The sequence below is a fragment of the Mauremys reevesii genome, linkage group 20, assembly GCF_016161935.1.
Source record: "Mauremys reevesii isolate NIE-2019 linkage group 20, ASM1616193v1, whole genome shotgun sequence".
NCBI classification, from domain to species: domain Eukaryota; kingdom Metazoa; phylum Chordata; order Testudines; family Geoemydidae; genus Mauremys; species Mauremys reevesii.
In genome coordinates this window covers 18,855,894-18,872,640 of record NC_052642.1, presented here as the reverse complement: position 1 = coordinate 18,872,640, position 16,747 = coordinate 18,855,894, and the positions used below count along the sequence as shown (strand labels likewise).

At 38.0% G+C, this 16,747-nt stretch overlaps 1 protein-coding gene across 11 annotated transcripts in view; it reads right to left on the bottom strand.

The window, feature by feature from the left end:
• BCAS3 (BCAS3 microtubule associated cell migration factor) overlaps positions 1-16,747 on the bottom strand; it is a 486,041-nt gene that overhangs the window by 235,488 nt on the left and 233,806 nt on the right. The window contains exon 24 of one of the 11 annotated variants that reach the window (XM_039507730.1): positions 7,277-7,570. The exons of 9 other annotated variants lie outside the window; for them this stretch is intronic. In XM_039507730.1, the coding sequence (XP_039363664.1) occupies positions 7,563-7,570 (8 nt within the window). In that variant the 3' untranslated portion in view covers positions 7,277-7,562. Of the gene's footprint in view, positions 1-7,276; positions 7,571-9,244; positions 9,405-16,747 lie in introns of those variants that run through there. One more of the 11 variants, XM_039507727.1, reaches the window with a different exon arrangement.

Sequence of the window (16,747 nt, the reverse complement as noted above, 5' to 3'; positions counted from 1 at the left end):
CATTTAGAGAATCTTCAGTATAGCTATGGATACATTTTGTTAAAAATTAAGGAAAATGGTGGTTGTAAGCCTTGCATGTGAAGGTTTCAGAGGGGCACTGACTTTTCTTAAGAGCCATCTTAAGATCTGGAGTCCAAGGCTCAGAACCGGAGGCAGACATTCCCAAGTGTTTCTTGATGAGGAAGTTGTGCAGTAAAAAATGATGAGGAAGTGATGTGCAGTAAAAAATAAGGAGCTCATTTAGGTTAAGCCACTGTCTGAGTTTTTCTTCTAATTGTCCCCCTCCCTCAATTGTGGCATTCCTCATTCAGTAACCAGGTCTAGGAAGGGTCTAACTTGGGGACCGTACTTGCCAGAAGCTGAGAATGGGCGACCGGGAATGGATCACTTGATTACCTATTCTGTTCATTTCCTCTGGGGCACCTGGCATTGGCCACTGTTGGAAGACAGGATACTGGGCTGGATGGACCTTTGGTCTGAACTAGTATGGTCATTCTTATGTCCTAACATACAGGAACCTCAACAAGGTAGATTAAATTAATTTGGAGCTGTCCCAAGTTCAGTGACATTATGCCCTGGAATAAGTTTCCAATGGTTGACAGTCCTTTAGCTTCTCATTTTTTAGAGTTAGCAACTTTCTGTCATGATAGAAAACCTGTAGCCTTCATATCCAGGATGTCACTTTGGCACTAAACCAAGGTACCTGACTGTGTTTTTCCACATTGCAGAGTGGGCCCTCGGATAGGATGTTGTGTGATATCCTGAGGGAGCGAAGTGTCTTCGCCATAAATCAGCTTGGAAAGAAGAAAGGAGTGTTATATGCTGCTTCAACGCTTTGCCATGTGTGGCAGTTGTTTTGAGCTTCTGTAAAATACAACCAGTTCCTATTATGCTGAATTACAGCTGCACAGCTATAGAATTTCAAGTTGTGAAGGTCAGTAACTCCTTTTGGTTTTCCATTTTCAGTTTCTTTTTATGACGTGTAAAACTGCTAAATACTCTAGCTCTAACAGAAGCCCCCAGTGTTTCCCACACCACCTGTTGAGAGATTGCAGCATTGTCATTTATTTTGTATTGTATATTTTCATTAATAAATTGAGCAAATGCTTTCTTACTTACTACAGAAAAGAGAATCTCCATCTGGATATCTGGCCTTTGATATCCCGTGCTTCTCGCCAGTCTATACTGGTGAGTGATCTGAAGTAAATATCGCACCGACTAACAGGCTTCATATTTCAAACCTGTTTCAGCCTTAGAGAAAATCTAATCTGTTCTAGAACAAGAATCATTAATTTTGGAATGGAAAATTACCTTTACGACTACGTTTAGCAGCCTCCACACAGCTATCTAACTATGTTTTTATGAGGTCATCCAATATCATGGTATCTGTTTAAAAAGAATAGAATTTAAATTTTTATTATGGTTAAACTGGAAATTGGGAGGAATTTTATATAATTTGGGTTTTAAATATAGTATTTAATTATCCTCCAAGAAAGAATGTATTTCTTATAAAATGGGAATAACTGATAAATACATCTGACTTCAAAATGAGGAGGAGCGTATGTATCCAAGAGATGTACAGTGAGTTCTATTTTCAGGATCCTTCACTTTCATCCGCTAAGTAGAGGACTGTTTTCCAGGAGATGCAGATGGGTGTTTGTTGCTCTTTGAGCAGATTTAATACGACTGCTCTTTGTTTCACTGGTGTCAGGAGATTCTGAAATCCATCTACCCTTTTATATAAGAAGGTATAAGGAGGATTACAGAGACATTTTGATTTCTGAAAACCTACTATTCATTAATGTGACCAGGTTTAAAGAAATTCCTTGTGTGATCTTGGTAGAGAGTTTGCTGGGTGATTTTGCAGATTGCACAGTGCTATCATCTCAACTGTCTTTTTTTTTTTAAACTTGTTCATGTGTAGAGCTAATAAACTGTTACCCAAACACTTTTGTAGCATTAATTTTATAACTCCATCTAGAACAGGAATGGTATAACATACAACTTCCAATCCACAGCTGGCCATCAAGAGACCAGTGGCGGCTCATTAGTAAGTTAGCCATTTGTTGACTATCTTCCTTAACTGCCCCCATTCCTTTGGAGCTGTGTGATCTGATTTCAGATTTAGCACTTTCATCTCAGTGCTTAAAAGGATTCCATAGTGATTTTAAAAAGCTATTTCTGTGGCTTAATCAGGTGGAGAGCCAAAAATTAGAGCTTGAAATGAGAACCTTAAAAGGATTCATCTAGGAGATCCTGGAGACACTGCTTAGATGCTATGCCGCATCATGTGATGAACCGTCTCTCTCCCGTTTTACTGGATTTTGTGTGTGACTTTTTTTTTTTAAACCTGATTTCCTTTTTGGGCATTCCTCACTTCCTGGATTTATCCTGCCATAGACCCGATGGCTCCAAAGAGACCACCAAAATCTCTAGTTTCCAGGCAGATGCTGCGCTCTAAACCCGTATAAAAAAAGTTTCTTTAGATCTTTGTAAGGGAGGGGGGAGAACAGGCACAGATGCAGAATATTCTCTTTCCTAAATTAGACTACTTAGTTTTTAGTGGTTTCTTGTACCTCCACACTATCCCAAGACCAAGTCCACATTCTGTATTCATAGCCTATAAAACTTAGGTAAAAATAAATAAAAATAAACAACAGCTGAAACCATTAACTTCATTGCTGGGAGAGGAGAAGATATGACACTTCTATGTCCAAAACCAGTCTCAAACCCAAGCTATCTTAAATGCCAAACTTTACCCAAGAGTGCATTTGGATAGCTGAGCTAAAATGATAGTGAAAACAGACGTTCATCACCGAAATGTTGACATAACTTTAACTTTGCATCCTATGCCCAATTTGTTGCAGGCCATACCATTGGTGTCCTTCGATGAACCTAGGCACAGGGCTTTTGCACATCTGATTCTCGGTTAGTTTAAATAATCTCCATATTAGCAATTCCCTTTCCATCTATGGTGCTCCATCTTGTGCTCATCACTGAGTTGTATGAGAACTTGAGACACTCTTGCTTCCAAGCCTGCTTCAAAAAAACGTATCTTTATTCTGAGCATTATTGCTGCAAGTTTTAATGTAAACTGTCGTGACACACCCAAGTTCTTGACTGACACAGGTAGAGCTGTGCAGAAGCAATACAAAATTTCCCCCATTTTGGGTTTCACTATAAACATGAAACCTGAGCCCAGGTTAAACATTTCACAGAATTTGTATTTTATTTCTTTGATGTGAAATTCAGAGATTTTGACTCCGTTTTGTTTTAATTTGGGGGTTCGTTCATATTCAAAAATCAAACTGTAACAGTAAGTGAGATCTCCTGGAATCTGAAACAGATGAATTTTCCGTATTTCCATACAACATGAGAAATATGCTGAAAAGGGCTCAGTTCTATGAATGAAAAATGCTGGTTTAGTGTTAAGTATTATCATTTATTCACCAACCAACCAGGGCTGTGTAGTGACAGCCGCCCTTTTAATGCATTGAAACAGAAGAAACAAAAACAGAAGTTTAGGGAAAGATCCATTATTTTGTCCCTTCCTGGCCATCCCCCTTGTGTCCCCCCCCTCCTACACCAAATATATCGATATTCTCCATATTTAGTTTTTAACAAAGATGTGCAAACAAAACAAAAAAAAACAAGGGAAAAGATGTATTTCCGGTAAAACAACTTGGTTGTTAAATATGATTTTTAAAAGTAATATATTTATTTTAAAGTGGTTATAAACAAAAAAATCTGTATTTAATATGTTTTCTTATGATTATACTTTGTATGGTATTTGAGGTAAGATATTGTATGTAAATGTATCATATGGCTGCTTAAAGACTGTCATGTTCTTTTTTCAAATAGTTTTTATTCTCCATTCTCTGTAATGCACAAACTTTTAAGATTCTGCGTATTTTTTTCACTTCTGTCCTACTTCACTGGCGATGTTATTTTTGGTGTATGCTCCCTCACAAAGAAACTATTACCCCAAAAACATAGCAGTTTCCTTTAATTCTTTGTGCATATACTAGCGCCTACAATCACAGTTCTAGAAATGATGCTCGTTAGTTAACTAACGCGTGTCAAAAAAGGAAACATAACAGAATGGTGTTTAGTTCCTATTTGCTTATGGACAATGTGATGGCCATATAAATATTATAAATATTCTAAATCCAGAATTTCAAGTCCTCCCCCATAAATCAAGAACCATTGGAAAGTACATGAAATGTAACTGATAGGATTAAGATTTAAAGATTCTGAAATAATTGGTTTTAAGGACAGATTTTGAAGGATAAAAGATTGGATGCACAGTAGACAAAATAAAAATCTAGGAAGTCAGATGCGAGATGGCCTGGAACAAGGTTGGGAGAAGGACCTAAAAGGAGTCAGTAAATTTTACAGCTTTGGTCGAGCTTGGTGAGGAGGGGAGTGGAAAGAGATGAGACCATGCTGTGCAGTGCCTTGAAGAGGAGGACAAAGAGCTTGAATGTGTTGCAAAAAGAAAGGGGATGAAGGGATGTGAAGAGGGTCAGTGTGGCAAGCAATGTTGATGATTTTAGCAGTTGATTTCCAACAGAGCCCTGGAGCCCAAAGGAGGATGCAACACTTGAAACAAGAGATAATCAGAGCCTGGGCATGGGTTTTCAAGGCGGGAATGGAGAGGACTGAGCACATTTTTTAGATGATGAAGAGAAGATGATGGCTGAATTTAGTGAAAGCACAGAAGCAGAAAAATGAGAATGTGTTTTCTGTAAACTGAAAACCATTTCTAAATCAAAGCTTTGCATAAAAAATACATTTGGAGTGTAAAACTACCTATGCAAATAGATTAATGTTTTCATTTTAACTTTCACATTTAATGCAAATCTAAAATTAAACATCTAAAATGGTATATATTAAAAGTGTCAAGAACATTCAGAATTGAGATAATAAAAAAATGATTAATTTTTTATAAAATGAATTTCTGAGAGTATTACATAAAAGGAACAGAAATCTCCTCAAAGAACATTTGTCCTTGCAAATATTGTGTAGTGTATTTTTTCTGTGCAATTTATGAAAACACAAGGAAGGACGATAGGGTTTCAGGATCTCTTGTAAATCTAACAGTAGCTAGGAGCTCTTAGATCTTGAACATAATAAATATTGTATCCTAGAAGAGCCCATCGGGAATCCCAGCTCATGTGTTGCTCCACAACAGAAGATCGAGGTGTCAGATCCAATTAGAATCAACACTTTCTACTTATTTTAAGATTTAATCCTCTCTATGCAAAACAGTTAACTGTTAATAGTTGACCAGACACTAGAACTTAGATGAACCTTGTGTGATAAGTGTGTGTTTCCGCTACCAATGTACAAGCCACCTATAGTATATATTTTCTTCTTAAATAGAGGGGCACCATTTATGACCGTGGACATTCACCATTCGTTAGTGCACTATTATTTTTCAGATGGCAAAACCATTATATGAACTGAAGGTGACTTTCCCAGCTGAAAATAAATATGTATCACATAAGCAATAAGACACTCCAGAGTTTGTATTAATGGGCCACTAGTACATGCCTCAGTTGAATTGTGTGACACAAGAACAACTGTCTTCAAGCAACGGAGGATTGCACCAATGACCATTAATGGATGCCCTGAAGGGCTTAGTGCCACTATACTGTAATATAGAAAGTAAAATCCCCAATCATATTTTATTTAGCTATTATGCTGGTGATTCACAGCCATGATTTCATAGAGACGTGATGTCAACTGAAGAATGATCAAATGACTGCTTTCTAGACTGTTCGTTTTAAGCTGTATTTTAAATCAGGAATCAACTTTGGGTTATTTACGGAGTTTTTCCATTGATATAAATGATAACAGAATATGGTATTTCTGTTGCAATTTCATTTGCAATGTGTTGGATCCTTTCTTTAATTGCAAGGTGATTCACTGAAATAATGACCTCCCCACACATTAAGTGGTGGGGACTTTTGTCAAGCTCGGTGGAGATGGTGTGTTGCCCCTTTAAGAGAACAAGTGAGTAACCTGCAGCATGGAGGAAGCTCCATCCCAGGTCAGTGTGGGGACATTAACTCATCTCCCTAGGGTTGCCAACATTGTATTTCTTAGCACACCTGCCCTACCCCACTCATCCTCCCAATATTACCATTATTAATAATAGTAAGCAGCACTCACCTACATTCCCCAGGGGTATTTCTTGCTACTCAACAACTCCCAATCTTGTACAGAGAAGAAAAAATAAGGGATGTCGGCCACCCTACATCTCCCCCACCCAAGTGACCGGAAGAGAAGGGGTCTATTCTCTTTTTTCACACCTGGACAAGCTGAGCACCGGCCACCATTCCACCCATGGAAGTAGCTGAAATACCAGGTTCCGTATGATCCGTAGGTTCCGTATGAGCTGCTGTGGGCATTATGCTAATTGTTCCTTTTTGGGGGGGTTGTTAAGCAGTTTTTCCCTCACCACCAGATTGGCCAAGGCACAGTGCAGTGTTCGCTTTCCCCACAGTGGGTGGGGGACTTGGAGGGGCAAAGAACAAAATGGGGGAGGGGTGGCAGCAATGATGTCACAACTCATTATGTAAGCGTGGGGTGGGTTTTCCAGTGCAGGAACTCCATAGGGAATGGATACAGCCATTAGATAAAATGGATTGGGAAAGAATTTAAAGGAGGTATTCTTCAAAGGAGCAGAAATAGGGGGGTTAAGGCTCCTATAACTGGTATAGCAGGGAGTCAACCCCTGTCCTTTATAGCCCCCCTTAACCCTCATTTGAAGGGAGGGGTGGTGATGTCCCAGAAAGTAGGTTGGCTGGGGACCAGGATGCATAAGGGGAAGGGATGCCAGCAGTCTCCCCTCCCCCAGTATAGGTAAATGATTACCTGCACTGTACAATTTTATCTGCTGGGTACTCCCAGACATTTAGGAATAAAGTTGCAGCCTAGTTAAACCATATCCAGTGTTTCCTTTCCTCCTTCTGGCATAGCTGGACAATGAAATCTTTGTTAACCTTTTCAATGTGGAACAATTTTCACCTGAGAAAGTCACAGCTAAGTTAGTGGAACATAGTCTGGTGGTTACAGCACAGGAATGGAAGACAGGCATTCTGAGATTTAGGCTGGCTCTGCCATTGCCTGGCTCTGATATTTTTCTTTCTATATCTGAATTTCCCAGTCAGTTGAGTATTTTATTCATATTATACAGCACTTAGATTAAAGACATCACAGAAGTGCAAACTATTATTACATCATCACAACTCTTTTAAAAAACCATCCCCCGTTAACAGTCACACAGCAAATAGCAGAGAAACATTTGTGTTCTTATTAAGCAGACTAGAACGACTGGTTAAACAATATCTAAGTACAGAGCAAACCTTTCATTCTAATATCAAATTTGCAAATCTTATATTGAGGTCAGCACTTTCAGGGTGATCTTTTTCTGATTTTCTCTATTTTCTTGGCAGTAATAACTTTGCCACAAATATTCCTTCTCATCTTAAATTCAACACTTGGGTTCTCAGCCTGGGAATCCATTTTTTTTCTGAATCTTGAATGAAATCAGCTCAGGCACCTTTTTAAGAGCAGGATCAACACAAAATAATTAAGATATGTTTACTCAATTTTGCCTTTTTCTTTTTTGCTCCATATTTTTGCAGGAATTTATGGTTCGATTTTTAAAGGTGCTAATCATGTGCAGCCCCCATTGACTTCAATAGGATTTCTGACTTCCCAGCTGCATTCAAAATCAGGCCATTAGTTTTTAATCTGAGCTGAGTGTCGTTATGCTTTGAAAAAAAAATTGCTATACTATATTCAGGATAGAGAATAAATATTTTAAGACAAGTTTCAGAAAGCATACAACAGCTGTTGAGAACAGTACTTAGAAAAGCAGGTGAAAGGTTCATCTTCACTAATTTCAAAAGAGAACTCTATTACATTGATGTTTACCTTAATTTTCCACTGTAATACGTCATATATACTGGAAAGGACTGAAGGCAATTACCTCAGTATATCAAGGTTTCCCTTCAAAGACTTTGGAATGTACTATATCTACACTCAAGAATTCGATAAAATTAGACAGAAATACCTTTAGCATATTTGGACTTCCCACAGACTTTAGTTTGGAAGGGATTGGCTCTTGGAGCTAATATAATCTAAACAGATTATCCAGTAATTTTGGAAGTCTATTAAATTTGAATCTCAAATATGCCGTGGTTATCCTCCTCTGGAGATGGTCTGATTTTATAAGCTCCATAGTAGGTTGGGCTTTCCTGTGGACTTCCAATAAGATGCCGATCACAATGTAGTATTGCTAACATACAGGGCTAATCACAAATTTACATGAATCCTCCTTTTCCTATCAAAATACATCAAACATACCAACAAAAACTATGTCATGAAAGAAAACCACAAAACAAGTCATAGTTAAAGCTTAAACCCTGAATAATACACTAACACCTAGATTATAACAGCTCTTTTCATGCCCTTTGTTTTCCCTAGGCAGTGGAAGGACTATGGTCCATTTCACTCAGAACTGTGGTTTTCCTTCCACCTCTCATTTTTTTGCATAGCTTTGATGGGTTATTAAGAGGCCAGGTCAGCTGGTTAGCTATCCCATGTTTGTGTATTTTTAAAAAAAAATGTGTGGGAGGAAGTAGGGCTTTTGGGAGATGTAAAAAAATTGAATTTTTCCCCACATATGTTCATGTAGAGATTTGATGCCTGATTCTCCATTCACTTACCTGTGTTATTCCACTGATAGAAGTGCGTTTACTGATGATTTCACTGGGGTAAGTGAAAGAAGAATCAGCCCTAGGTTTCTTCCACTGCATAAATATCTTTGTTTTCTGGGCAGGGTGCTCTGTTATACATTTCTACAGTAGCTTGACGTAAAATCACTGTTGATAATGGGAAGTCAAACTTATGAGATGAGTGAACGTGTAAGCATCTTATCTCTCTTTACCTCTACTATATTCTCTTTCTGGTCGTCCCCATCACAGGTAACATGTAAACTTATTATAAAAAATGTGAAAAGCCCATGGAAGTAAACTTGCTGCTTGGGAATATAAACATTTGATTGTTGGCAACAAAGAGGTGGTGGTGTTGGGGACACTGTATACAGAGTAAAATGGACAGAACAACAAAGAAAACAGGAGAGAGTTCGCTTATGTACGGAATATGTCTTTATTTAATAGAGTACCCTGAAGAGAGAACTCCTGACTATGAAGTCATAACTTTCCAAGGCAAAGGGCTCTACTTAGTACATGATTACCATGCAGTGCAGTGATCTCAGAGGGTCTACAGAAGAGAACTAGATGAAATCTTGGCCCCTCAAATCAATGGGGGTTTTGCTGTTGATTTAGATGGATCCAGGATTTCACCTTCTAATGTTCTTCTAATCGGTTCTATGTAAAGGAAAAATAATGGTTGTGTATGTGATTTTTTTTTAAATGCCCTTTTCGTTTCTCTTTAATGAACCATCTTCATTGGAAAATTTGTGAGTTTTATCTCAGGATGTTTTCTACTAGCCAGGACCAAATAACTCAAGTTGTTAGGACAACTATCCTTGAATTTTCTACAATGTAAGAATTAATCTTTTATGGGAGAACAGCACTGAATTCAGCCTCCAGAAGTACCATACGATACCATCAGACATTCACTGATAATTTTTTGAACAGGTATTTGTTTTGAACACAGTTTCATTGGACTGACTGTACACTAACAGTAAGAATAAATGGGAGAGATGCAGAATATACATGCTTGGTACAGTCTTCAGGATTCAAGTCTGCTTAAAAACCAGCCAAAACAAATACATATTATAGAATGAAGTCTGCATGTGAAATATTGTTGATAATTAAAATCTCATATATTAAAAACTTTTTTTATACCTTTCAAAAAATGATCCAAGAGAAAGAGAAATGCGTTAATGAAGAATATAGATTAATTAAAAAACAAGAGACCATTCACTTCTTGAATTTTATTTCATTTCAACCTTACTGGTTGTCTCTCTAAATAAAGATACACACCTTATACAAAGGGAAAGAAAGATTATTTATACATTTCTTCATATTTCTAAAATGCAACTATGGGCTTCCATCCTGTGCTCTGGTTGCCTGTGCCACAAATTACAATCACAAAATCACACACACACACACACACACACACACACACACACACACACACTTATAACAGCATGCAACACAAGGTTTGAAAGTTGCACCTTTCTTTCCAAGTTAAATTACTAGAAATGGTCTTAAGAACAGTAAAGTTAGACAGTTTGATTATCTCAAATTCGTAATTTAACACAACAAAGAAATGCACAATTACTACCGCTAATTAATCTGTCTGTGACTACTCACCTACATGAATTACCAGCTGAGAAAGCTCAAATACCTATGCTCCCATGATCTGACAATAGAAGCCCCTGTCACCTGTACTATACCGCCAACTGAACTAGTCTAGTAATTGTTACAAAAATGATCTATTAAAGGAGAAAACTGACACAGCGGAAAAGAAGAGGGTATGAGCATGTTTACGAATGCAGTGAAAGCCTTATGGACATGCTTCACATCACTGCTTTTTGTGACCTCTTGATTAAAAGGGACTGTTTCCTTGGGATTTCCTTTGGTTAAAGGGGGGTGGGGGAGTGAACATAAATAACCTTTCTTTAAGGGTTAAGATCTTTTCAAAATCACATTCAAGCTTTCATCTCAAAGTAACTGAGGCTTAACTTGTCTCACAGCTACCACAGAATCATGAATTCTATGATATAAAATACTATATACACACGCAACTTTCTAGCATTTGGGGATTTGCGGCGTGGGAAGAGAGAGAGGGGAGTCAGAGAGAGAAATGTGAGGTGAATGCATACGACGCTTAACCCACAACAAATACCATTGACAGCCTTATCACTGGAGCACGTGGACAGCTAATAGGGAGCAAGAGCCCAGCAATAACACTGCTGCTACACAAAGGACTATCCCAGCAGAGATGAAATGAGAAACTTGATAAGAAATCACAAGCTTCCCATCCTGTCTCACCAGAGAAAGGGTTTTGTTTTTTAAATTTGAGAGCCAGGTTGAGTTTACATGGCTTGGCTACTGTGTGGAACTCCTACTTCTTGTTATTTACATTAAAAATTAAAAAAAAAATAAAGTTTTTTGTGGTGTAAAACTTTTGACTTAAAAAAAAAAACGAGTCCCATGACCCTTCACTGAGACCACCCTAGACTTTCCCTAAAATTATGAAGAAAAAAGACAAATAATAATTTGGTTCAAAACTTCACCATCATTTTATTTATCTGGGCCAGTCTTCTGAAAGTAAACCCCAAAGTGGGACATACACATAAAGGTACACAGACGTTTCAGTTAACTTGAACTAAACTATGGTTCAACTAGAAAACAACTGACACTGCTTTCTTCTGCTTCCAGCCAGAAACCAGGCTCAGTACTAGTTGAATTTTGATCTGCATTCTGGGGAGCAAAACAACCTTAACTGAAAGTGGGAAAAAGTTCACTTAGTCTCTGTGAATCCAATCCCCATGGCTTTGCACAACTCTGCTTAAACTATTATCTTCAGAATTCTTGACTTATGTTTCACTAAACTGGAAATCAATTATTAATGCTATGATCATGTCTGTTTTGGGAACAGAGAACAATGTATTATGGGACTTAAAAAAATATTTCAAGGTACTGGGAAAACTGGAAAATAAAACTTATAAAACTTGTTTTCTAAAAACATTTGTCAGTTTAACTGAAGATCTGTCTTAAGGGAACAATATCACTCTTGTACTATAATAAAGCCCCAGTACAAAGTTTGAGTGTTTTTCAGTAGTGCAGAGTGAGGTAATATTAGCATGACTATAACTGGTAAGTATGACAAGATATGGGATAGCAGGAAAGATGATCAAGATAATTAATCGTACAATATTGCACATGTATGTATGTCTGAAAGTCCTATGCTGGCTGTATGTCTGCTCCCAGGTCTTCTAAGAATTGTTAAACAAAACAACCGAAGAAGAAACATATGTATCCCAATACTCTATATCTGTAAATACATTTATTTTATTTAATAACAGAAGAACTCACCACTACCTTCTTATTTACACATATTAAAATGCCCCTTGTAAGCAAGTTCTCTGTACTTTTTTGTGTGTTACCCACCCGATTATTTACTTAGAAAACATCAGCAGAATACACATAGTATGGAAACATAGCTGTTCTGGATTTAGTTAGTTTGATTTATCTATTCAATTACAGGAGGTGAGGAAATCAATATTCTACAGTCTTTAAATCTACTTAAATTCAGAGAAGGTGAACTGCATATGTAAACATTTATAGCCATGGGACTAACATGACATTATGTATGGAGGGCCCTATTCAAGCTGCTAATAACTGAATCAAAAACTTTTTTCAAATCTCACTGTCTATATGATTTATATTTTTTACCAGCTAATGGGCCTCAAAATGCCCAGAAAGGAAATGTAAAAGGAACCTCAGACTTCTCCTGCCTCCATAAGTATCACAAGCTCTATTGTCCAGGAGCAGCCCTCCCCAGTGCGTGGCAGTTCTTTGTTCACAAAAGAGGCTACGCCATTTGCTCTTGATTCATAAAGGTGTAAAAGGGCTCTGTACTCTCTACATCTAGAAAATCCATGTTCATGCTCTGTAGCAGTAGGTGAAATGAGCAGAATACATTCTTGAAGAATAATGCCTACCATATGCTAACAAAAATGGGCGAGCAAGATGATTAGTATTCTGGGAACTGAATGGCTCAGGTGATTCATCCTGTGATATGGAGTTTTTCCACTTTAGATCATCAGTCCAAATGCCAGGTCAGTAGTAACCAAAAGTTGTGGCCATCTGATTTGTCACCTGACTACTTGAAACTAGCTAGCAATCTCACAGCATTTTCTAGCTGAGTAGCACCTGCATCTCAAAGAACAATCATCACAGATGAATGAGATTAATTCAGTCATTTGTTGGCAGACTCCGTAGAAAGGCCAATGATAAGTGGGCATAGAGATTAACCACCTTCTGTCCCATAAAGATTGAGTCTTTCCCTTTTCACATAGCCAAGGGGCAACGTGCACTGGAAACAGGTACAGCTGAATCTCATTGTGTGCTAAGGAGCGGCCTTCAGTCACCAGAGCTTTCAGTCATTCACCTTTCACAAACACCACATCCATAATTTTTTTTAGAAAGGCAAAAAATAAATCAGTATAAAACAATTTTGTTAATCTCTCATTTACCCGCTCTACCCATGTCCCGTCTGTCAATTTATTCCGTCTATACTTCTGCCGAGAGTAACACCCACCAGTAGTTGCAAGACATTAATGTTACTACATGCATCCCTGCAGCTGAGCGTTTCCCAAGCCAGGCAATGATCCAGCAGCAAGTGCCCAATCAGCAGTGTCAGATCATTTTAATTTCTCTTCACATCTCCATAGTCTATAGGGCACAGCTGCTCCTAGCAGTAATCACGTACACTGCACTGGCATCTCCGAGCCCACTGCAGTCCGTTCTGACTTAAGGCTGTCTTTAAAAATCATCAGTTAACATTTTTTCCAACTGAATCAACTACATCAGGTTTAAAATCTCCCTGTTAAGTGTCCCCATTCTGCACTGCACAACTCACACAAAAGCCCTCAGTTCTTCAAAAGCACATTTGTCAACAAAAACCTCAACTGATCAGACCCCACAAATTACTTGTTCTATAAATATAGTAAAATTCTTAATAACTAATAACCTACTAAAGCACTTATTAAAATAGCTATTCTGCTACTAACTTTTGTTCTAAAAGGTATTACTTAGAAGAGCTAGAATTTACAGCCCAGGCATCCCTTTTAATGAAGCGACAGAAGGTAAAACTGCAGAACGTGCACTGCTGGGTTCCTGTTTTCCTTGGCAACGAACAGGTGATGTCCCTTATAAGAATGGCTTGTTATATGACCATTATTAAAACCTCTTGATTACTGTGGAGAACTGAAAGAGGGCCAAGTTCTCCCCCTGCTTCACAGATCAGCAGCACAAACAGAGGACCTGAATGCAATCACCATCAGTAACAACAAACTACCTTTATACCATCCAGGTAATTACAGATTCAGGTCAAGGACTCCAGACCATATTGATTACACCTCTGTGCAACAAGGACCCTCCAGCACTGGCCGTCTCCACTCATGCAGGGGCATAGCTTAAGTATCTATGACGCCAAGATTCCTCAGGCCCTATCAACGCCAGTAACAGGAAACCAATGACCGCTCAGGCCTGTCAGCTATTGCCTCTGGCAAGAAGGACAGGCTGGGAATTCATAATGTTGGTTACTTCATCTGCCAGCTGCATTCACACATCTTTACTACCTGAGTAACTGATCTCTGCTACTCCACGGAAACACTCCTAGGTGTATGGTATTTGGGAATAAATATTTGATCACACACAACAGAAAAGAGCTTGGATGTTTTAAGGTGTGACAACAGAGGCGTTTATTAAATTCCAAGGGAGAATACTGCGGGACAGTACAAGTTTGCCATGTAGTCCTTACGTCAGTGGTGTTAGTATGAATAATAAAAGATCAAATGAATAAAGTTTTCACTTACTTCACCTGGGGGGAAAAAAAGAATGGCTCAACTGCTTATAATATGCCAATTGCTTTCTTTTGTCACCATTTTGTTGCTCAAGTGGCAGTGCAACAAAATTGTTTCATGGGCCATGGGTAAATGTTAAAACAATCAGTTTTGTCTGAGAAAAAAATATATTGTTTTCCCTAAGTCTATATTTATTTTTAATTGAACAAGGCTATATTAATATCTGTTATATACTCCTGAACCCTTCTATACAATCTGTTAAAATTTGGGCTAAATTCTATTCTTTTTAAAGTCTTATCACTGATTTTGAATGTTTATCACTGTCAACCTGGAATTACAGTGCATTTAAATCCTGAAAGGGACATTCTCCCAAAGTGCCTGTGAGCAGTCTGTGTTCATTCAGGGACAAATATAAGGGACATCTTACTGAAGACATTTTTGCTAACTCTTCTTATATTTAAAGATACAGTTAAGATGTAAATAAGTTTATATCCCTCACTGATCTAAAAAAACTATTGACATTCAGAAGAAATAAAATCATTCACATCTGCACTTACATAATAATAATATTCAAATACTTTATCTTTACATTTGACTCTCATAATCTTCACCATTGTTCATTTTAGTTATTTTACAATAGTATTTTTCAGGGAATCAAAGTTGTTCCATTACAACATTATACTGTAGGACAAAATATTAATATAAACATCTTAGTACATCAAAATAATATCCTTATATAAAATATCCATTTTATTCTAGTTGGTTCTTTGTGGTCTTTTACTAAAGTACTCTTCTAATGTTATCACTTGCATGAAAGAATCTCTTATTTCCTGCATTCAGTGTGACTTATTTCATTTACTTCTATCCAGTCCACTAGGAATTTTCTAAAATAGAGCATTCACTTATAGGTATACTAATTATTGCATTGCTTAGAACAGCAATACTGGCAAAGTTGTTCACCTATGGGTTCAATTTTACACAAGATATTTTAAAATTCTTAAATTTATTTAATTGTAATCCAAGATATTATGAGGCTCATGTATAGTACACCTCTACCTCGATATAACGCTGTCCTCGGGAGCCAAAAAATCGTACCGCGTTATAGGTGAATCTGCGTTATATCGAACTTGATTTGATCCACCGGAGTGTGCAGCCCCTTCCCCCCCGGAGCGCTGCTTTACCGCGTTATATCCGAATTTGTGTAATATCAGGTGGCGTTATATCGGGGTAGAGGTGTATTGCCTCCTGGCTCAGCTATCAGTTCTGAAATATTACCTATAAACTAGGGGTAACATTTTCAAAAGCATCCGAGTGACTTAGGAGTCTAAGTTCCATTTTCAAAAGCGATGTAGGCATTTAGCAGCTTAAGTCTAACTGAAAGTCAATGGCACTTAGGGTTCCAGGTGCCTAAGTCACTTTTGAAAATAGAACTTAGGTTCCTAAGTCACTTAGGTGCTTTTGAAAAATTTACCCTAGACTTCTAAATAGCAGATATTAAGCTCTGAACATCTTTGAATGAAGACATTGGACAATTAAAAGGTTTCTTTCACTATATAGTATTGATAAGGACTAGCTGCTGTGTTTGTATTTCACAGTAAACATTCACAATAATATGGGGACCCCACAGCTGATGCTACAAAGATGTAGGCCTGCATCCTTTACTTGTGCAGCAGGCAAGCTCCCTTTCACTCCATTTACCAACTATCAAATGAAATTGTCGAAGCTTTTTGTAATTCATTAGCCCCACATCCATCAGCTCCCCTGGGTCCAGTTCATACTGAATCACAGCATGGAAGTTCCATACTGTACACCCCCACAACAACTCACACCCCCACCCCCACCTAGGAATCCATGGAAATAACTTTGTGCTACATGCTTAGCCTATGTCCAATGAAGGCGATACACTGAAAAATACAGACTGAGCTCAGACTGAGGGACAGCCACACGGACATACTTAAGCGTTTTATTTTTTTATGGCCAGAATCATAGGACTGGAAGGGACCTTGAGAGGTCATCTAGGCCAGTCCCCTGCACTCATGGCAGGACTAGGTATTATCTAGACCATTCCTGACATGTGTTTGTCCAACCTGCTCTTAAAAATCTCCAATGATGGAGATTCCACAACCTCCCCAGGCAATTTATTCCAGAGCTTCACCACCCTGATAG